At 45.8% G+C, this 23,273-nt stretch overlaps 1 protein-coding gene across 4 annotated transcripts in view; it reads left to right on the plus strand.

Annotated features, from left to right (window-relative positions):
• ZNF185 (zinc finger protein 185 with LIM domain) overlaps positions 1 to 23,065 on the plus strand; it is a 64,267-nt gene extending 41,202 nt beyond the window's left edge. For all 4 annotated transcript variants that reach the window (XM_032264166.1, XM_032264165.1, XM_032264163.1 and 1 more), the window contains 7 exons: positions 8,552 to 8,749; positions 12,607 to 12,717; positions 14,214 to 14,294; positions 15,939 to 16,010; positions 18,490 to 18,592; positions 20,069 to 20,167; positions 20,904 to 23,065. In XM_032264166.1, the coding sequence (XP_032120057.1) occupies positions 8,552 to 8,749; positions 12,607 to 12,717; positions 14,214 to 14,294; positions 15,939 to 16,010; positions 18,490 to 18,592; positions 20,069 to 20,167 (664 nt within the window). In that variant the 3' untranslated portion in view covers positions 20,904 to 23,065. The remainder of the gene's footprint in view (positions 1 to 8,551; positions 8,750 to 12,606; positions 12,718 to 14,213; positions 14,295 to 15,938; positions 16,011 to 18,489; positions 18,593 to 20,068; positions 20,168 to 20,903) is intronic.
• Positions 23,066 to 23,273: the final 208 nt, after the last annotated feature.

The following is a 23,273-nucleotide window of genomic DNA, read 5'->3' on the forward strand; positions in this document are numbered from 1 at the left end:
TGCACCAAGGAGACTATTATGACTATTGATAGGATACTACCTAGAGTTTGTTGTATGCTCCTTACACAAAGTCCTCATAAACCAAACCACCTAAGATTAAATATACTAAAGAATGAACTAGATGAAAAGTTTGCTCGCTTGACTAAGTGGTCTTTTCATTAATCCCCTACAACTGAATTTCTGTAATCTGCATTTGATGTATTTTTCCATAGGCCACAAGTCCCAGCAGCTGCTCAGGTACTTTTCTGTTTAGCTAATTCTATGATTTAGCATAACTTTCACAAGAGAATTTAAGTCTGTTGTGTAACCATAGTCTTTATAGTAGAATCTGGTATACAGCCCATCACAAGAGATAAATTTCTAATTATGGCCTCTTTCATTCTAAACCATGGAAAAAGGACCTAACAAATGATGTCCTTCCAGAAGAGTGAAGGCCTCCTGGCAATGTTTTATTTAACACATGATGTGGGTTAAGAGGAGTGAACCAATGTTCTATTTCTAACTGATTATAAGGCAAGGTATGTACCATTAAAGTTTTTCACCTACATCGGGCCTTCATCTTTTAGCTATTAAAGTATAAGTTTAGCCATGCATAAAGCTGGCTGCAAACTCCTTTATAAATAAAAGTATACCCCGTAAGCGCACATAACAAACCCCTTTTCCACTTCTATTGTTTATAGAGGCATAAGCAAGAAAAAATATTCCAAGATAAAAGTCTCATGATACAAAAGCCTTGATCCATGATCTTGGGAAAAGCTGTTCACATTAAGGATGCCATTTTCTTCTGGAGAGAGACTCCCCTGGTTAGTTTTACCTTAAGGGTTCCAGTGGGTGTACGGTTCCAAGAATGTGGAGGGACCCTTCTCAGTTGTGGAATTATGAACCCAAAGTTCAAGGTTCCAAAGTTTTGCTGCAATGTGGATTGCAAGGACAGTCTTTTTCTGATGTTTTTAGAAGATCCAGTCTTTGGGTTCTAGATTGTGAAGGGGTTGTCCTCAGTGAACCATAAAAAGCTTTCTTTACCTGGTGAAAATACTCTGTAGCATAATAATCTACCATTACAACATCAACCCTCTTGCATGGGAGAGCTTTTATACAACCATAAAACATGCATCGAAAATGACAATTGAATGAAATCCCTTTATAAATGTTTAAATGGGCCATAAGGTAGGCAAATGTATGTGAAGCTTTGATTGTTTTCCCAGGAATATTGAACTAAACATTGGTTTTAAACTATTTCCACAATTTATAAGTCACCACACCAATATGTTCACTTTGGATTATTTTATCTTTTCCATGATGAGTCATGGAATGCAGAACCTTTAATAACAAAAGCTTTAAGGAACCAGGAAGGACAAGGCAGCCGTCCTAGTTCTCCATGAGTTCATGCTTAACACTGAACTTACGTCCTTCTGGAATACCAGTTGTTTCTCCAATTTAGGTGAATAGTACTGATAATTGATGGATTGTCATAGGTAATTTGACTTAGACCATGGAGTTCATTCAAATTGTATATCTAAACAATTTTAGTATTGGCTGATTTAGCATGACAGGCTGGTAAAGCATTTTCTTGGTATTTAATTAATTTTTGTTCTACTTGGGTTAGCAGTTGTATAAACCAATCAGTCTTTTTGTTAAAGTTTCAGGAATTCTTACCCAGTTCAATTCTTGGAATTGGGTAATTCATGAGGAATTCTTACCCATGATATGATTTTAAACCTGTATTCAAGACTGCTTTTCAGGGTTCTTTCCATCCTTTCATGAAACTTTTTTTTTTTGAGATGGAGTCCCACTCTGTCACCCAGGCTGGAGTGCAGTGGCATGATCTCAGCTCACTGCAACCTCCACCTCCTGGGTTCAAGCAATTCTCCTGCCTCAACCTCCTGAGTAGCTGGGACTACAGGCACGTGACACCACGCCCAGCTAATTTTTGTATTTTTAGTAGAGACAGGGTTTCACCATATTGGCCAGGATGGTCTCTATCTCTTACTCTTGTGATCCACCCACCTCAGCCTCCCAAAGTGCTGGGATTACAGGCCTTTGCCACCATGCCTGGCCCTCATGGGCCTTCTAAAACATACCATATTCTAGGATTTTGCATGCTTGTGAAGTTTTGAGAAACTGCATCAGCATTAAGTAGTTAACTGTGTAAATGACTTTAAATAGTTACATTTAAAAAAACACACACACAATTAACCAGGAAATTTGGTTATTTCTGTGGTCTACAATCACTTAACATAATAACCTTAATTATGATTGATAGCATATACTCAAACATATTAGAGTTTTAGAAACCCCATATAATTTTGGAATATATATTAATATCATTCACTAAAAATATAACCTGAAGATTAAGCATTATTTTTATAGGCTGGGCATGGTGTCTCATGCCTATAATCCCAGCACTTTGGGAAGAGGAGGAAGGCAGATCAACTGAGGTCAGGAGTTCAAGAGCAGCCTGGTCAACCCCATCTCTACTAAAAATATAAAAATTAGCTGGACATGATGGCAGGCACCTGTAGTCCCAGCTGCTTGGGAGGCTGAGGCTGGAATTGCTTGAATCCATGAAGTGGAGGTTGCAGTGAGCGGAGATCATGCCATTGCACTCCAGCCTGGACGAGTGTGAGACTATCTCAAAAAAAGAAAACATTATTTTTATTTTGACAATGCTTCCCATGGTTTTTATGCCAAATAAGCCAAATGTCACTGTTACATTAGTACATTATTGATGTCAAACTCAATTCTTAATAAAACCTTGTAGACAAATATATTCAATCTTAATCAGTTTGACCATAAGGTAAGAATGTTATAAACCTTCTATAACCCTTTACAATTTTTGTTAAAGAGCTGATTAGTGCTCTGAGAAAATCTGTTGAGCTTTTATTTCAAGATTCAATTTATGGAAAAACCAAATATCCCTTTAAATTTAGATTTAAATATTTAATCTAAATATTAGATTTAGATTAAAAATTTAGATTAAATTTAGATTAAAAATTTAAATCTAATATTTTCATACATAGAATTTTTTACAAGTTCATTTTTTTTTGGTTTTGTTTTGTTTTATTTGAGATGGAGTCCTGCTCTGTTGCTCAAGCTGGAGTGCAGTGGCACAATCTTGGCTCACTGCAACTTCCATCTCCTGGGTTCAAACTATTCTCCTGCCTCAGCCTCTGGAGTACCTGGGACTACAGGTGTGTGCCACCATGCCTGGCTAATTTTTTTTTTTTAGTAGAGGGGGTTTCACCATGTTGGCCAGGTTGGCCTTCAACTCCTGACCTCAGGTGATCCATCCACCTTGGCCTCCCAAAGTGCTGATGTGAGCCACTGCACCTGGCCTACAAGGTTAATTTTTATAAACTTTTCACAACTTGTTTAAACCTTTAGCTTTATTTAATTTAAAACAATCCTTTCACTCTTTAGGCAGAACAACTCCATATTCCCATGCCTTCTTATAGTCTTTTATCAAAAACACATTTCACTTTTCTTACGCACGTTGCATGTAAAACTGTTTCCTCAGTAGTCTCAATTACATGTTACAGTGTTAACTTTTACGGACTTTTGCTTTTGGTAAAAACCTTGATAAGTTCAGGATTTTAATTGTGTGCTTAGTGGAGCCTAGGACCCAGACAGAAATGCAGATAAGGTCTGACTCTTTCCAGCTTCTCACTCCATGTCTCTCAGACCTTACCTAACTGTAAATCAGACAGGTTGTACAGTTAAGAGTTATAGTAACATTTTATGAAGCATTCAGGAGTCCTAAACACCTTTAAATTGTACAATATTTTTTGCGTAAATCCCCTTTTATAAATTATTTCATGACTTATACAGACCACCTAAGACATTCTTGGACTTTCTGACTTGCCCTAAACATCCCTCTTTTTAAACAATTAGTCATTTGACTTTAGGACAAGAATTTACCATACAAGATCCTTTCTTATGTAAAATTTCTTTTCTTTATAACCTTCTTTGCATAGGTAGGGAGCTTGGCTAATTCCACATGTCCCAGGGCCTCATCTAGGATCTAATGACCCAAAATAAACTGGGCAGCTTTCAAAAGTCAAAGCAGTTTATGACCTTAAAGAATTTAGCAAACCTAATATCTGACCTGCATAATTTAGACCAAATATTTTTATTTTGCCAGTAATTTTTAAAGCTATTTTTATTTCCCCAAAATTACTAAAGTTATGTGAACTAAAAGGCACTACAGTTTAAAAAAAAAAATTTGACCTAAGTGCTTATTTTTGTTTAAGCCAATTAATTAGAGCTCTTTTATATAAATATTACACCCAACACATATATAACTACACAGATAGACAGAAGATTACTACAGTACTTGTAAGATTTCTCTTTTTTTTGAGACAGAGTTTCACTCTTGTTGCCCAGGCTGGAGTGCAATGGCATAGTCTCAGCTCACTGCAACCTTCGCCTCCCAGGTTCAAGCAATTCTCCTGCTTCAGCCTCCTGAGTAGCTGGGATTACAGGTGCCTGCCACCACACCGGCTAATTTTTGTATTTTTAGTAGAGACAGGGTTTCACCATGTTGGTCAGGCTGGTCTCAAACTCCTGACCTCGTGATCCACCCACCTCAGCCTCCCAAAGTGCTGGGATTACAGATGTGAGCCATCATGCCCAGCCTTAAGATTTTTCATTTGCCAGTTTTTAAGTTTCTCAATTGGTTATCGGCTTTAGGGTGGAGTCCTTGGAAGAACAAGGTCAGGAAAAGGCCTCTGGTGCCTCCTGTTTTTCCAGGAGTCCAGGCTGTTAGAGCTTGACTATCTGCTTTTAATTATTCTGGCTTTTAACCATCACACTCTTTAATAAAGTCCTTTTAAAATATTTTATTACTCGACTTCAGCCAGGCCACATGCCCAATATTCCTGGCTTTTGAACTTTACCAAAGGTAACATCCCAGGTGCTCAGAGAAAGGAAAATTTAAGATAGTCCATGGAGGAGAAGGGAATGGACAAGGTCACGCAGATATTAAACCAGGAAGAACTTACTTCCTAAGCCAGGAATCGAACCTGCACTGCCAATGTGAAAGAACAAAACCTTAACTACTGAGCTCAGAAGGAGTCTAGAGTAGTTAATTTTGAGCTTGCAAAGGCCTTTAATTACTCAAGATAATTTTTAGTGCTAGCTATGATATGAACCCTAAAATTCCTGTTCCCTGGAAGCTGGAGACAAGGAGAAAGTACTGCCACATGGTTACAAGGTCAAGCTACCAAGGACATAAAGCAAGATGGAGACCTCATCCAGTTTTTTGTTTGTTTCAGGGACCTGCAGCAAAGTTTGTTACTGACCACCTTGCTGGGCCATCTTGAGCAGTGAGCTTATGGGGGCCTAAGCCCATGTTTTATCCTAAAGTACCCCGCAACACAGAAAAATGAATTTATAGCGCAGAATACACCAGATTGACTACAGCTTAAGACTAGTCTCAGACTTCTTTTTTGCATTAATTAAAATTTTACAGAGGAGATAAACAGTGATTTTTACCATTCATACAACCAGTTTGCACAGAGAGAGAGAAAAGCCTGAAATTGGACTGGTAAGAAATTCTTACCCTTTTGCTGGCATGCCAGGCTTCTGGGTTCCCTTTCCCTGAGTGGCCCAGGTGATCTGGCTATCCGTACCATCACCCTGGGGGCCAAACCACAACACAAAAGAATTTTTTTAAAATGCACTTCATTGTGTTGTCATTCGTTTGGAACATTCCACTGTAAGTTATCTTCCGTAAGATTTCACCATTTCTATAAGACTTTGCTGCCTCCAGGGCCTAATGTATAAGCTGTAAGAACTCAGTTTTCCAGAAATTAAGTATCTTATTTTTACCTAAAATATTGGCTTTACTCTCAAGTTCTCTTGATTAACTTAGCCAATGATTTTTCCTACCAAGGCATGCAACAAAAATGAAACTAAAGGGTAGAACACAATCTCTGTGAATTTTTAAAAGCCAAATTTTATAACCCCTGCAATATTACTGCTTACTACTGGTTCGTTTCTGACCCAGTCAGATGTGAGAGGCCTCTAACTGGATCCAAGCCAGTTAATTCCCAGATGAAATGCATTCCTGGACCTAGCCCAGTTTCTGTCAAAATTTCCAAACCCAGTTTGGATCAGAAATTTGCTCAAAGAAACTTGGAGAGTTTGCTCAAAACACAAATCCTTGGAGCTCTGAAATCTGAGAGGGAGCTTACCCATGACCACCAGCTGCTTTGAGAGATCAATGGACACAAGTGGGTCCTGAAGGTACCTTGTGTGTTCAGTCAGCACTCCTCGGGGGGGGGGGGGAGTCAGTAGAAGCTCCACTTTGGATCATACTTCTGACACCATTTGATAAAAGAAAAACCAGCTTTTTTAAATTGAGCTATGAATGATTTGAGAATTGGGCAGCTTCCAGAATCACAGCAGAGTTAGACTGCAGCACAGACACATGATGGAAGATTTATAGACAAAAAAAATGGAAATGACATACAGAAGTTTGAAGTGAGGTACAGAATGGCTGGCTTGGTTACAGATTGGTGTATGCCTTATTTGAACAATTTGAACACTCAGCAGTGTATGAATGGTTGAAGTATGGCTGCTGGGATTAGCCAAGACTTAGCTATTGTTACAGGCACATAATACTAACTTAGCTTTTCAATTTTAACTGCCTGTTAAGCTAGGTTACATTTCATCTACAAGGACTCAAATGTAGAAGTACAGAGTCCTTCTCAGGTCATATTTAGTTTGCTTTAACAATGAGAAATGGAACTGGAGCTTTGGGTTGAGGTCTTGACTGAAAATAGGTATTTGAAAGTCCTCTGTATGTCAGTGCAACTGAAACCAGGGGAATGGGTAATATTGTTGTGGAGGCATGCATAAAGTGAGAAAAGAAGACATACAGGAAGAGCACCCCATATTAAGAGGTAAGATGGATCAGGAGGAGCTTGTGAAACAGATGAGTGGGCAGTGGCCAGAGAGGTAGGAGGCCAACCAGTGTGCTGCTGTGGAAGAAAAATGTAAAAGAAGGAGAGTCACCAACTATGCCAGTTAACTGGACTTAGCTGCAAGAACGTCTAGAGTGTGTGATCTGCACAGTGATCCTGTGATTAAAACATCCTAACTCCCCATCAACAATTTGTTATTACCTTAGACAAGTACAGAAATTGAGAATGTTTATACTTTTGTAGCACTTTGACATTGCCAGGACATGTAAGCTTGTGATCAATAGACTTTCTGGTTGAACAGGGTAGAGAGACTATTCAGGTATTGTGGTGAGTCCCATTGTGTGGGGGCTGCACCTTAACACCGCATGTCAGTCCCAGACAGGTAGGAAATGGAGGTCATTCAGTGCAGATGTTTGAGAAGCAATTAATAGGTTCCATGGAATGTTGATGGTAAGAAGGGAAGAAAAAGGTGACAACACTGACTGTAGACAGCTCTTTCTAAGGAGTTTGGCTGCTGGAAGGGGAAGAGAAGCAGCTGGGGTGAGGTGGGGGTAACTAAGTTGAGAGATTTTAAACTAAGTTTAGATACTGTAAGCTTAGCAGAAGGAACAACGAAGTTCCATTTTGACTACCATGTACTAGTGGCAATTGAACCCTTACATCAACTTTTTCATCTGTTAAAATAAAAAAGATGAAAATGCTATTGCTTTGTAGTAATAGCTATAACTACTTCACAATAAAGAAGACAAGAAGGTTCCAGCTGTGAAAAACACGCCATCACAACAATAAGTGGGCGGGTGCGCACACACTCGCTGAGATTGCGCGTGCACAGGTCGGCCTGCGACCGGCGTGAGTGCGCCTGCGCGCACCGCCATTTCCTGCAGCTACGGACTCGGCCAACGATACCCGCCACGAAATGAGATAAGAAAGAAAATGGTGGTTTTGGGCGACCTTGGTGAGGCTTTTTTCTGTCGCAGTCCCGGTGCCTACCGCGAGATGGCGCTCGAGGATCACAAATGGGCTTGGATTCTTCTATGGGCCCTACCCGAGAAATCGTGTGTTCTCATGACCCTTCCCCCTGTTTGTGGGCTTAACAGCGAATTGGGAATCTGGCGAACAACACGTACCCACTCCCCTACTTTTGCTCCTACCGAGCCCTCCAGGGTAGCTTGGGGGAGAAGCCCCTCCTTAGATTGCTGGGCCCCTGATGAGTCTAGCCAGCACCCCGTTCTTGAGAACCATAGTCAGTGAAGAAGGCTGGATGGTTTAGGTCTTCCTAGACGGGCGGGAGGCAGGAAAGGATTGGAGAAAGGAGAGATGGCAGTGGGAAGACCAGGACAGGAATGGCAGTGTGTTTCCAGCCAGGAGACTATGTCTTTTAATACTTCATTGAAATCGTCGGGTGACTTTGTCCTTGTCAGAAAGGAGCAGCAGTGCTGGGGTCCTGCTGAGGAGGAGACTGCCTGCTCCTTGGGGTTGCGGTTGTGCTTGGTTCCTGTCTGCCCCACCCTTGGGGAGATGAGTCCCTACAAGTCCACAAGACATGACAGCCAGCCCACCTGCCATGTGCGAACAAGGGCTAATTTCAGGGCACTCGCTTCATAAGGATACTTATTCTTCCACAGTGTGTTGGCTGATTATGAGGTGAAGAATATGGCCACCGAGGTCGGAGAGGCCTGGCAGGACATGCCTGGAGCCCCAGGAGGTGGTCAAGAAGACCCAGCTGTACACACTCAGCAACCAGCAGAACCTAGCACCCCAGAACGGCAGAGCAGCCCCAGCGGATCTGAGCAACTCGTCAGACAAGAGACCTGCACCAGCAGGTAAGAGCCGAGCTGCACTGGACCCCTGCCTGCTAGAGCCAGTGGTTTTGTCCAGGGCAGCAACCCAGGACAAAGCCCCACACACTAGGCATGCCTGTTACCTCTGCAGGTGAGTGTGGTTAGGAGGGAAGCAAACCAGAGAAAGCAGCATCCCAGGGTTAGATATTCATGGGTTTCAGCTTGGAGCCATAACATCAAATCTGTTATACTAAACCTGGCACAGAGAAGGTGCACAGAGAACCATGTTGTCTGGTAGCCATTTGGAGCCTGGATAGCTGAGTCAGAAAAGGGATATGGTTGCTTTTTCCAGTCACGGAGATGGAAGCTCGCTGAGCAAAGTGTGCCACGGTGTGGATGGGATTCACTGCCAGAAATAACGACTGTACCAGTTGGATGAGCATTTCCACTGCTGTCAGCAGTGTGATGGCCATGGATTTGGGTGGTAATGCAGCTCCACAGTGCTGACCCAGGGTTGCTCACTGGTTGCAAGAAGTTGGCAGCAGTAGCCTGAGAAAACAGGGCTCTGCATTTTCTGAGAGAGACCAAGAACCAAGGAGCAGCCAAGTAGTAGGGAACAGACCGCACCAGACACTTGTGCTTTTCTGTGAGCAGCTCAGGTGTCCCTAAGTGGCAGTTTCCTGACTTCTGGCCTCTGTAGAGCAGTGTGGGTCCACACCAAATTATGACGTTTTTGGTGGCTGTCAGAGATTTCCCAATTTTGAAATCCTAGGTGACTTGTGGTGCATTTTTTCACATTTGGAAATAACTGAGTTTTTAAAATGTTTTTACAGGCAATGTAGTATCAGATTTTATATCACCCTGAAACATTCTGTCAATTCTCATTTGCAAAAATCCACGGAAAGCTGGAGTTGTTAGACTGGAAACAGTGTGGCCTCAGGAAGGGCTTCACAGCCATTGCAACATGGGCAGGACCTAGAGGGCAAGAGAGGATGCCATGATTTGATGACATTTTCCCCATTCCTGCCAGGTGAACTTCCTCTCTCTCTCTATGACAACTGTGTGGTGCTCACATCCAGCTTGGGTAACTAGGAACCCACCCATTGGCTCTTGCACCAGCAGGACATGTGGCTGCATTCTCAAGATGTCCTTATTTCTGGTATTTTGTGGCTATTGTCCCATACCCCTAACCGACTTTGACCCGCTGCCTTGCTGCGACCTCTATCCTCTCTCTGTCTCTCAGTTCCAGGTCATTCCCTTGACCAGCTTCTGGTCTTTCCTCATCTTGTCCCTGCCAATGAAGTATTCCGGCCCTGCCTTCACTCTCCTGCCATGGTCCATTGCTTTGAAAGGATGGCTCCAGGAACAGGGTGAGGGGAGGGCTATGCTAGCTTCATGTTGCCAAGAAACTCAGCAAAGCAAGTGTTTGCTGACCTCCTGCATTCTCAGCCTGGCTCTGGTCTGTCAGACCTAACAGATGGGATGCATGGCAGCAGTCGCCTCAGTGTCACTCTGGTCCTTTTTTGTGTGAGGCCAGAGGCCCTTCCCTTATCACTGCCTGGAGCTGCAGTTGACAATGGTGAAAAAAGGTGTAGGTGTCTGTTGAGAGCTCCCTTTGTTCCCCAGAGATCTTTTCCCAAAGTGGCCATGAGTTAGAGAATAAGCAGGCACAATGGGCCGCCAGCTGGAGATGCTGCACACTAAAAGCTTCCTGTGAGCAGCCATGTACACAGTGAACATGACGGCTAAGGCCCCATCCACCCAGCCTCAAAGAGCACACAGTCCACTGACGAATAAGCACGATCGTAATAACCGATAGCTCCTGCTGTGTGCTGATAATATGCAGGCACTGTTCTCCATGCTTCCTGTGGACTCACTCATTGAATTCTCACACCAACTCTAGGAAGGAGGTACTTTTATTATGGAGAAACTGAGGCAGATGGTGGTTAAGTAACTTTCCAGCAGTTATGCAGCCAGGAAGTAGCCTAACCGAGATTAGAATCCAGACAGAGCTCAGAGCCTATACTGTCCATTGCTGTGGCATCCATACTGCTCCTCCATTTGTGATAAGCCCAGGAAGGAAAGAAACCAGGTGCTCTGATGGAGAGGGGTTAGGGCAGAGTGTGATAGCAAGGATGCTTAGGGAAAGCTTTTCTATCGAGGGGGAGACAGTCCAGCTGAGACCTGAAACATCTGGAGGAGCCTGCCTTCCAAAGAGCCTGGGGAGATGCACCATGGACAAGGAAGATCGGAAGGAAGGCCTGAGCAATGAGCCCTGTGCTTGGAGGGTAGGGGTGAGTGTGAGCAGGGGGCAGGAGCTGGGCCCTGTAGGCACTTGTAGGTGAAGGAGAGAAGGCTATTGGGAGAGCTCCTGTCGCTCACATTGCAGTCCTGGGGGCATCCCCAGGGGGTTTTCTTTAAGTGGCAGAGTTTCACTGTGTTACCCAGGTTGTTTTTGAACTCCTGGCCTCAAGTGATCCTCCTGCCTCAGCCTCCCAAGTAGCTCCAGGAGATTTCTGTTTTACCTTGCCCCTTCAGTTCTGCTGTCCCCTTCAGTGTTCTGCTGACATGAATCACAGGATACCAGACACCTGGTAATTGTTCAGTCAGTATGAGGTCTTGCCTTCCTTCCTCTTAGAATCAATCCCCTTCCCACTCGTTGGCTCTGCATTTTATCCCCTATGTGTTTTGCAGGCTTTCGTGGGGCCCTCCTCTCCCATCCAGTCCCCATCCCCCAGTCTCTGTGGCACATTGCTTTGTCATAGGTTGAACCAGGAACAGGCACACGATGATTGGGCACACTGAGGTTAGGTAGAAGGGCAGGTCCTCAGGAAGGGCTTCCCAGAAGAGAAGTTGATGTTGTCTGCAAAGGCATGTGAGAGCTCTGCAAGTCCAGGGGAACTGCAGGCTGGTCTGTATGGCTTCTGCGTGGGTAGCACTAGTGTGAGCCTGTGATCTAGTTGGAGCCTATGAGGCAGGAGAGTTAGGCAGATGCTAGACTGTGATTGTTCTTCCCCTTCCCCACTCTTCAACGAGTTGAAATCTTGGGGATTGGATTCTCTGGCAAGGGGACAATACCCCATAGCCTGGGACAGATGGAGGCAGCCATATCTGAGTATGATGTGAACCGTGGTATGTTGGAGGAAGCCAGAATCAGCCCAGTGCAGGCCACTGGAGGGTGGGCAGACTGAAGTTGGAAGGTGCAGACAAGTGGTTGGTGGTGCTGCCCAACACCATGCCCTCAAGCTTTGGTAACGAGGCTCATAGCCTGGGGTCAGGCAGAGTGAGAGCCAGTATGGGCTTAGCCAGAGAAAAGCATTTTTGGGCTGCCTAGGAGGCTGAGTTCCAGGCCAAGGGCCTGTGACAGCTGAAGTGTGGAGACTCAGAAAAGTTTCGACAGCTGTCAGTTTCCTGCCTCTGTTGGGAATGAGGTGCATCTGACTCTCCTCCTCAGTGATGCCTAGTTTCATGTGGTCCTCTGCCCCTTGGCCTTGTGTTCTCTGGAGAGTCCCCTGCAGGGTGGCAGAAGAAGCTGATCCTAGTAAGGGACTATCCCATCCAGTGAGGCGGTGTCTTCCCCTTCTGCTCCCTTCTGACTCTCACATCCTCGGCAGCCCATGATTCCACTCTAACTGAGTGAGTCACAGAGGCCAGGGCGCTCGGCTGCAATCAGGGAGATTGGGGTCCTGCTACCAACCCACCATGTGACCTGGGATAGGTCTCAACTCCCCTGCCCTGGCTTTTCTGATGTGTAAAGTGAGAAGTTCCATTTGTTGATTTCAGAGGAAATTTCAAGAGCAGTGCTCAAGGATTAGGCTCAGAAAAGCCTGTTTGGCCCTGGAAGGTGTCAGCTCTCAGGGTTGACATGTCCACCCCACCCCTCGTTTTCTTTCTTTCAGGGTGAGAAGCCCCCCAAGCTGCATGGTCACCGTTACTGTCACTGCCACTTCTGAGCAGCCTCACAGTTATATTCCAGCCCCGCCAAGTGAATTGGACTCCAGCTCCGCCACGTAAGAAGGGCTATCTAGCAACCTGGGAGATGTTCTCTGGGCATGGGGGTTACCCACTTCCTCCTTGGCAGTAAAGGACTTGGCTTTTGTTCCATGTTGCTTCCCCAATTCCCAGAAGGCCATTAGGCAAGGGGCCACCCAGGACAGTGTTAGTCCCCCAGTATAAATGCCCATCTGCAGGCCTAGATGTTCCCACATTTCCTTTTTCTTATCCCTGCAAGAGGCTGCAGTGGTACTTCCTAGTGCTCTAGTGGATGTGGGCTGTGCCATCCATGAGTACTTGCTGATGTCACTGTGGAACATGCCTGGGAAGCCAGCTCAAGTCCGTGAAGGCCAGTTGTGTGAAGCCATTCGTGTCTTGCTGTAAAGGAATACCTGAGTCTGGTAATTTATAAAGAAAAGAGGTTTAACTGGCTCACAGTTCGGCAGGCTGCACAAGCATGGCACAAGCAGCAGCTGCTTGGCTTCTGGTGAAGGCCTCGGGAAACTTCTAATCATGGTGGAAGGTGAAGTGGGAACAGGCACATCCCAGAGCATGCGCAAGAGCAAGAGTGAGGAAGGGGAGGACCGGACTTTTCAACAAGCAGACCTCATGTGAACTAACCAAGTGAGATCTCACTTACCGCCGAGGGGATGATGCTGGTCATTCATTAGGGACCCCCCATGATCCTGTCACCTCCCTCCAAGCCCCACCTCCAGTAATGGGACTCACAGTTCAACATGAGTTTTGTCTGTCTCTCTCACATGCCCACTGCTTCACCTGCATCCCTGGCCACCTGCCAGGGTGCAGGAAGGGATGTTCCTGCAGGAACGCTGCTCAGTGAGGTGTGTGTGTTGGGGGTGGGGAGCATATCTAAGGCGACCTCTGCATATGTCAGGTCAGCAGGCTGGAGTGTGCAGCATGAAAAGGGGGGTGCAAATTTGGGGCCATGCTGAGCCCAGCATGAGGCAGATCTTATTTCCTGTCCTGCAGAGACCAGTCCAGGATGAGGCACCCTCTAGGTCTCTGGACTCCAGGAGAGAGAAGGGAGAAATTAGATGTGAGATGGAAACTGCACAGTAGCTGAGTGCCTTCTGGGAGCTGCTGAGTGGCGAAGACTGACCATAGAATTAAGGCTTGGGGGATATCTTGGTTGTGGGTAGAGGGTAAAGGTTACGCAGCCCTGAGGTAGGGGTGGAAAGCTCACGGGACTGAAGCCTGGGGAGAAGATGGAGTGCCGAGGTCTGCATGGAGAAGGACAGCACATTGCCATTGGTTGCAGGAAGCCCCTTACTGTAAATCTCAGTCCAAACACAACGAGCAACGCTCATGGGCTGGGACTGTAGCCCAAGTCCACTTCAATGCCAGTGCCTCTGTCCTGTGCCTTCCCATGAGCTGTTTCACTTCCTTCAAACCAGGCTGGGACTTCTCCAGCCCCGAACCACTCCTGTGGGCCAGGCCTGGTTCCCTGGAATCTTCTTATATCACTCTGATTTCTGCTGTGCTCCTTCTACAGCAAAGGGATTCTCTTCGTGAAGGAGTATGTGAATGCTAGTGAAGTGTCTTCTGGGAAGCCAGCATCTACACGCTATAGCAGGTAAGAGTGAGTCCCAAACCCTTCCACGTTGGCCTTCTGCTGCTGGCTCCCATATTCTCATCCCTACATTCCTAGGTCCTTGTCCAGGGCTTGACTCAGAGTAGCTTCTGGTAATGGTCGAGTGGGTGAGTGATATAATGGCCCTCTGATGGGACTGATGGATTTTCAGGTGTTCTGCCTACCTGGGCACCTTTGGGTTGTCCCTTACAGTGACTTCATCCTGCACGCCATTTTCACTGCCATCCTGTTCTGCTTGTCTTTGTTATATTGTTTTGTCAAATGCTGAGAGCATCCCTCTTGGCAGAGCTGGCAGAGCCCTGGGGACCAACTAGTTCATCCTATTTCCTTTCAGATCACAGAGCTCTTCTTTTGAGCCCCATGTTCTTTTCTGTCATGCCAGCCTACCTCATTTTAATGCACATGTGACTGCAGTTCCTGATACATATGTGACTTTGCTTTTTAGTTTTATTTACTTATTTATTTATTCTCATTATTTTTGTTTTGAGATGGAGTCTTGCTCTGTTGCCTAGGCTGGAGTGCAGTTGTGCCATCTCAGTGCACTGCAACCTCCTCCTCCTGGGTTCAAGCAATTCTCCTGCCTCAGCCTCCTTCCCTAGTAGCTGGGATTATAGGTGTCCACCACCATGACCAGCTAATTTTTGTATTTTAGTAGAAACGGAGTTTCACCTTGTTGGCCAGGCTGGTCTCGAACTCCTGACCTCAAGCAATCCACCCACCTCAGCCTCCCCTTTCCACTGATCATCTCTTCATCTGCTTGCTTCCTGATGCCATGTGGAGGGGTACTTCCATGTCATCTCCGTGTATTGTCACCTACCACACTGAGATGAGGTCCCTCGGAATGTTTCTTATGACACATCACACCACTGGAGGATTTTAGTAACAGAGAGGAGCATCCTAGCCTTATTTCAGGATCGGGCCTCTAGGGCTTCTGAGCTGGCTTTCACTGGTGCTGTGGAATGATGAGCATGGCTGTGGAGGTCAAGTTCAAACCCCAGCTCAGGCCCCCTGTTTGGATCATTTTGGACAAGATGTTCAACCTCTCTGAGCTTCGGTTTCACCATCTGTAGCCCCTTAGGGTGGTTTTTCTCTATAGCTTATTGAGTTATAATTCACCCTTTAAAGTGTACAGTCCCAAAGTTTTGGTATATTCACAGAGTTATGCAAACATCACTATCCAATTCTAGAACACCTTTGTCACCCCCAAAAGAAACCCTGAACCCATCTGTACCTCCTAATTTCAACCCATAACTTGAGCACAGGTATTATGCCAGAACATTCCCTTCCTTCTTCTCATTCCCAGTATCTGATTTCTGTTGAGTGGGCTCCTGGTGACTGTCACATTATAACATAGGCGGGAAAGAAACTTTACTCTTTTCCCACTGGTCAGTTGGGGCACCTTGGCATATACAACCACAGGAATCCTAGCCACCCAGCCCTGATCATCTCCCTCATTGTGAAAGATCTCCTTTGCCACCCCCGCCCCCCACGGCATAGAAGGGCCTTTATGGCACCAAGTGATGGATGACAATTGGCAGCGTACTTATGTCTCAGCTTGTGGCCAAAGGTTAATGAGAAAATTAACTATGACAGTGATTTGGCTCTCCCCCATCACACTCCCTGTAGTGTCAGCAGCATTGAGGACACATTCGACGTAGAGAAGAAGCCCCCATACGTCAGAACTCCATACTCTGAGAGGTATGTTGATTTTCTTAGCATGGAGCTTGCAGTTCTACAGAGAAGAAACAGGGAAGGGAGAGTTCCTGCTGAGCCTGTTTGCTTTTGTCTTCTGCTTTGCAGCCTCCACTACATTTGCAGAAAGATGAAGGACATAGGCTGGTGCTTCCCTTGTTGGGATGTCACACTTGTGACAACTAAAGCCTTTGAATTGAGCCAAGACCAGAGGGTAGACGCCAAGGGTGACTGAGAAGGGAAGTGGTGGTGTCTGACAGCCCAGGGGACTCACGTCAGCAGGAGAGGCCCTTCAGATTAGAACCTAATCCATCACTTAATTAACTTGCAAATCTGACCAGAAGTCAAAATAAAATAACTACAAAAGACAGGACAGTAGTGGGCAGAGAGTGAAGAAAAGTGGGCTGCTGGCATCATGCTGCATGCTATGGAGCCACCAAATTGAAAGCAAGGACAGAGAGCACCTCGTTCAGCAGTTGTGAAAGCTGTCACTAGATGATGCCACAGTCACCAGACCATCTTAATGACAAATAAATCCTATGTTAAATTTCTTGGAATGGGGAGAAGAGAGTCTCAGAGATTGAGTTCACTCAGGCTGCTGTGAAGAAAACAGAGCTGGCAGAATAAGTAGCCTTCAGTCCACGGTGAGTGGATATGGCATACCCAGGACTCAACCCCAGGGCCCTGACTACTCCCAGGTTAGGGATGTTTCTACTCTGCCATCTGGCTTCTCATTGATAGATCTAAATTCCTGTGGATGACATTCAGAGGCCAAAGCTACACTGGTGAGGAAAACGAAAGAAGAAAGAGGGTTAAGATAAAGAGAATCTTGCTGGGCCTCAAGGGCAAACATACAGGGGCAGGCAAGCATATGGGGCTAGGGAATCCCCTCCACTGTAGCTGAAGAAGCAGCTGGTTCTGGGTAACTACAGATGACTCGGTGAGGCACATCAGTTGAAGTCTTAGGAGAGAAGGGCAGGTTGGTCAGAAACCTGGGAGCTAACCACCTACATCGGAGTGAATGGAATGAGGCCTCCACTTCTAGTGGAGTGACAGACCAGATACCCTAGGGACCCTCCTTTCCATTGCACAGCTACTAAATCCAGAATCGGACATTACAGATCCATTGCTAGGCTTGGAGAAAGGAAGGGGACTCTCTAAGGACAATCTCAGTCAGTTGCACACATGTGTATGCACAGACACGCATGCACGTGCACGAAAAACAACTGTGAGCTGGTGGGCTGCTGGTGCAGGGGCCGTTAGCAGTACTGCTGTCCAAGTGAACCCTGGGCCAGCAGCCAGATGGCACACCACAAGTAACCTGCCCATGGCACTTCTAGGTCCTGTGACAGAGCTAAAGTGAATCTACATTGGTAATGCCTCCCCCGGCTCTGGGCTCCTGTCAGAAGCAGACTCAAATCTCTGGAAGAAAGTACCTCAAATTATGGCCTGGAGGGTCAGATCAAGCAGTCACTTTCAGCAAGTCTTGTCTGAGGAGGAAAAGCAGAGGTGACTCTCAGAAACAAAAATAGGCATCCTGGAACTGTAAGGATGCTCACCTCAGGATTCGGTATCTAGAACTTCAGCATAGGATCTGAGTAGGCTCTACAGACAGAGCATGGCAGAGTGGGTCCAGCAGTGTAGGTGGGGGCAGGGTTCAGTTGGCCCAGGCATGAGGAGAAGGGCCATCAAGACAGGGGCCTAGGCAGGGCACACAATGACATGTCTCCTGCAGGAGAAGGCATTGGTCTTCTTGCTGTAGAAGGTAATAGGCCCCAGCAGATACTCCTTTTTTTTTTTTTGTGATGGAGTCTCACCCTGTTGTCCAGGCTGGAGTGCAGTGGCACAGTCTTGGCTCACTGCAACCTCTGCCTCCCGGGTTCAAACAGTTCTCCTGCCTCAGCCCCCTGAGTAGCTGAGATTATAGGCACCCACTACCATGCCCAGCTATTTTTTGTATTTTTGGTAGAGACAGGGTTTCACCATTTTGGCCAGGCTGGTCTCAAACTCCTAACCTTGTGAGCCACCCGCCTTGGCCTCTCAAAGTGCTGGGATTATACACATGAGCCACTGCACCTGGCCTCTAGCAAATATTCTAAGCAGAAGGTCAGAGGGTGGCAAACTGTGTGGAATAAGTACCACATCAGGTGTCCACACATACTGTAGTGAGTCAGGAAAAGATACATGACTAATTTTTGGAAATAATGCAAAGGTCTGCAGCAGGGGACCCTCCTGGCACTGGGGCAGTGTGGCCTGCAGACAGCCTTGAATAAGAGCAGTGCAAGAGTCCTCGTGAGTCTAGGTCTGCAGCCCAGACTGAGAACTGATCTGGCCCAGGGCTATGCTGCACACCACAGAGAAAGACTGCAGCCTGGGATCCTAGCAGCAAAGCTGGGCCTGGTTGCACAAAACCAGAAGGTCTGGCTTTGTCGCATCAGAGGTCTACACCAGCCTGACCACCAGATTATTGTTCTTCATCTCACAGGACAACTGGAGGGATCTGTACTTACTGCAACCATGAGATCCGAGACTGCCCAAAGATTACCCTAGAACATCTTGGCATCTGCTGCCATGAATATTGCTTTAAGGTAAGAAAGTGGGGCCATGCTGCTAAGAACGTTTTGTAGAGAGCAGGAGTCTTATGGGTTCAGACAATACAGAGAAGATTTGATCTCCATATACAATTGTACACAGTCACAGAGGCTTTGCACAACTGGGAGCTGAATGAGCTTCCAAATCTAAGAGAGTGGATGAGTGTTGGTGGTTCCACATGCTTAGTACTGTCGGGGAGACACAAGAGGTCTTTTCAGGAAAGACTGTTCCTGGCAGAGGGCCAGCAAGTGCAAAGGACCTGGGGCAGGAGCACTAGAGTGTTCTAGCTTGCATGGTAGAATGGCATGAGGGACTGGGTGCTCTAGATCGTGTAAGCCTTGGAGGGCACAGAGTTTGGATTTTATTGTAATTGCCATTGGGGTCCCCATTCTCCATGATGTGTAGCACTTTGTAACCCCAGGTTGTTGTTTTTTTCTGTGCACTCAGAGGTGACTCCCTAAATGGATTGGAATCATCAGTCGGCGAAGTTGAGGTTCAAAGTACTATAATGGTTCACAATAACTGTAATGAGAGAGGCATAATACATAAATCAGAGGGCTAATTAATTTATAGTGAACCAAACTGCCAGGAGGAGGGAATTGAGAAATCGAAATAGCCTCATTGCCATCAGAAAGGTGCTTGGTTAGAATGAGCAAAGGGGCTTGGAGGATCCTAGTACCCCTTCTCTGCCTGTCTCAGCACCTGTGAAAGCTTGGAGCCAGAAGACTCAGCCTGGGGCCTGGAGAGCGCTGTCTCCTCCATAGGCATTCCTGGGGAGACAAGTTTGAAAGTCGTGAGATTGGAGGAAGGAGCTGGACTGCTGAGATATCTTTCCTTTCTATGGGACTGTACTATCACCTTCCTTAAATGTCACGCTTAATATTGTCCAACCCCTGCTACAACAGCAATGACCGCTGGCACTTACTGCACACTTACTTGACGCCTGACCCCAGGCTTCGTGCTCTTTGTGGACTACATCACTGAATGTTTGTAGTAATCATGAGAAGTCCATCCTGCTGGTGCACCCACTTTACAGATGAGGAAACAGAGACTGGGAGAGTTTCAGTAACTGGGGCTCACAACTCAAAGCCAGGCTGAATTCTGAACCTGACCTCCTAACCACCACATGATAATCCTGCCAGCTAGTTTTTATGGGACTTTTTTTGTTTTTTAGTTTTTTGTTTTTGTATTGTTTTTGAGTTTGTGTTTTACTTCTGGTTTTCATCATTGTTCTCCTTTTATTTTAGGGTTGGGGTTACACGTGCAGGTTTGTTGCATGTGTAAATTGTATGTCGCTGAGGCTTGGTGTACAAGTGATCCCTTTTCATAATTTTTTCTTGACCTCTTGGAGGTCCAGGATGTACCATGGGCTCACAGCATCTGCTTGCCCACCTTGCTCAGGCATCCCCTTCCCACTCCACTCACTGTTGCTTTGCTTTGTGTGTTGACCTCCAGATTGGTTTCTCTTTCAGTGTGGGATTTGCAGTAAACCAATGGGTGATCTCCTGGATCAAATCTTCATTCACCGTGACACCATTCACTGTGGGAAATGCTATGAGAAGCTCTTCTAGGTGAGTGCTGACACTGCAGAGGACAAGTGGCCAAGAGACTAGTTAAGGAGAAGAGATGTGTCCTGGTCTCTCCTGGAATCTCAGCCCCAGACACTGCTGCCTTTCTTGGCTCTTCCTTATGTTCAGGAGGCCCTGTGTCCTCATGTTCTTATGCCTTCTGGTACTTTGACATATTAGGTGGCATGGACAAAGGCCCTCTGTGAGGACACTTCCATATCACACCTTCCATCCAGCACCTGAGCCAAGGCCTCTAGCTGTCCTGGGATGCTTGCTGGGCCACTGTTGTTAGCCCCATTTTGAAACAAGGAAATAAAGATGTAGAAAGGAAGGGGGCCTGGAGAAACCCAGGTAGAATCAGGATCTCACCCCAGGTCTTTGGATTCTTGTCCAGGGCTCTCCGTTCCACCATTGCTTGCATAACTTCAGATCAGGACTGCATAGCCATGGTGCTCAGTAAAAGAAGCCTCTGGGCCACATTATGAGCACTGCCTGAAGACGTGTTTGCATTCTCATAGCCAGTGGAATTTAGCACAGTTTCTGAGCACAGAGCAGAATATATCCCCTGAAGGTAATCGGGATTGATAGCAACGAGGCTTTAAACCAGCTCCATGCTGATGGCCTTCTCTCCAGAAATCACCTTGAGCTAGGCAGTAACCCCTGATTACTGAAGCAGTCACCCACCCTGAGGCCTCTGGCTGATGTGTTTCCAGTCTCATGGCTACTTGTTTTCTTTTAGCCCCACCCCAGGCTGATCAGAAGCTGATGACTCCTGGACAAGTTTGACTGTCCCCAGTTTTGCCCCAAGTTGCTGGCTCCCCTTCCCTGTTTGATTTCTTCGTGCTTTTGCCCTTCTCAAGTTGAAGTCTTATCTTAAAGATGCTAGATAATTGCTTGTGTGTGGAGCTTCTCATAGGTTAGAAAGCACTTTACATCCATGATCTCATTTTAGGTTCAACAAAAGAGGATCAAACAAGAATTCCATGTTGCCTTCCCTAAGACAGATTGGCTTTCTAATGAGTTTAGGTGAGCAGAAGTATAGGGTTCAGTATGTCCTGACTCCCTTGAAGCTTCTGAGGGGCCAAGTTGAAGACTATTGATGATCCCTTGTGGGTGAATTGCAGACATTGAATGCTAGGGATTGGCATAGGCTAGTGTTTAGCTTGTCTGTTTGCCATATCTATTTTTTTAAAATTTCCATACACTTTAAAAAGTAGTTAGCTGCTTTTGTTGGGTTATATAGCAGTGTTTCATTTTGTCTTCCACCCACCTTTCACTATATTTGAGTTTTCCCCTGCTGGTATGTTGGCATGTATTGGAAAGTTTACACGATTAGGTTTAATTCAGTAGGATGTGATTTTAGGAGGCTACTGACCAAAGTGATATCTGTGTCTGTTGAAATCTTGATAGCTGATTAACTTGCCTTCAATTCTGCTCCCTGAACTTCACACAGAAATCCTCCCAGGTGGGTTTTAGGGTGTATAGATCCCAGCAGGATTAAGGAGGGGAAAAGCAGCTAACATTTCTCGAGGCTCTACCACATACCAGGCACTATCACAAAGTGATGGCATTAGTTCCCATAATAATCCCGTGAAGGCGACATTCCCGTCCCCATCTTAGAGATGAGGATATTGGAACTCGTAGAGGTGTTCATTACATTGTGCAGAACTCTACAGAGCCCGTGCTCTTCCCAGAGCAGCACCCACCAAAGCAAGCATTGATTTTGTGCTGAGTGTGTGCCAAGCACTGTGCAGGGGGTACATAGTTCCTGCCAGGTTTATACCCTCCCTTCAGGCCTCCCTAAGAGCGGAAGGTGTGAAATCACACTCTGCCTTTGGGCATTCTGGATCCCTGAATGATCTCCACCCCTCCTCCGTGAAGTACTTCAAGGGCCAAGCTGTCTCTTTCCCTCCCCTCTGCCCATGAAAATGCCTGCAAACTGAGATGCTTTCAGCTGAGAACAGATTTGGCTCACAGATATTACCAAAGAGGAGCTTGTGAATCCAGGAAAAGCTCCAGGGGGCTAGCTGATCTGAGCAGAGAGCATTCAGTGACCCATTTTCCAGTTAAGACTCTGCCTCAAGCTACTGACAACTGCTGGAGCCCCAGGTACTTGGGACATGGAAACTCGTTGGATGGCTGGGCAGATACAAGCCTGTTCATGTAGCCAGCTGACCCTCTGCTCAGGTTCAGCTGGACTCTGCCACATTTGGGCCCAGCATCACTTAGTAAGTTCCTTGAAAGGAAGAACAACCTTAGAATATTTCTGTTACAAAATGAGGGCGTCTTCTCTTGATTTAATTATAAAAGGTCTCCATCTTTCTCCAGCTTCTGAGCCCTATGCACATTGGCTTGTGGACTTGTTCTTCCTGGCAAATGATCACAGAGGAACACTCCATTTATTTGCATTGGATTTTCCTCTGGAGAGCATGTACCTACACTAAATACCAACTGCTCTCCCTCAGCTGTAGTCCCCAGCATCAAACTTGGCACATGGTGTATACTAACACACAGCTACTCAATGCATGAGTGAAGGAAAGAAATGTCACCCCCTTGGTGAGAGGTGCTATCCCTGAGTCTTATTGCAGGCCCAGGGGATGGAATGCAAGGTAAAGAGGCCCAAGAAAGGCTGGCTTCCTCACTTCAAGGTATAATCTGCCTTTAAGGGAGTTTTAGAACAAACATGCAAGATAATGAAAGAACTGTTGCAAAAGCATTATTGATTTTGATCCAAAACAGCTTCTTTCATGTCTAAAAAGGCACAGAATTTTGCAGATCTAAGGAAGAGGGATGGTTGCATTACATTTTGCTTCTTTTTTATTGCTTAGTGTTTCTAATCATACTTAATCCACAATAATGTACACAATTATAATAAATGGTAAGATACTACATGTGTCAGCATCAAGGTTTCCTTTTTAAGTGTAATAACTTGGTGTATTCAGCTGTGTGATTTCTTTATTCCTATTTCCTGCAGCCATTTCTCTGTACAAAAGTAAACAAGTACTTAATAGCAAGATCAACACACTATGCATGCACAGGAAGTGTGGAATTCTAGACTCATCAAATCTTAATGAGGAATCCCGTATTGTGGGGGGGTCCATTCTCCTCA

Source organism: Sapajus apella, unplaced genomic scaffold (genome assembly GCF_009761245.1).
Source record: "Sapajus apella isolate SASKATOON/1434 unplaced genomic scaffold, GSC_monkey_1.0 scaffold142, whole genome shotgun sequence".
Taxonomy (NCBI): domain Eukaryota; kingdom Metazoa; phylum Chordata; class Mammalia; order Primates; family Cebidae; genus Sapajus; species Sapajus apella.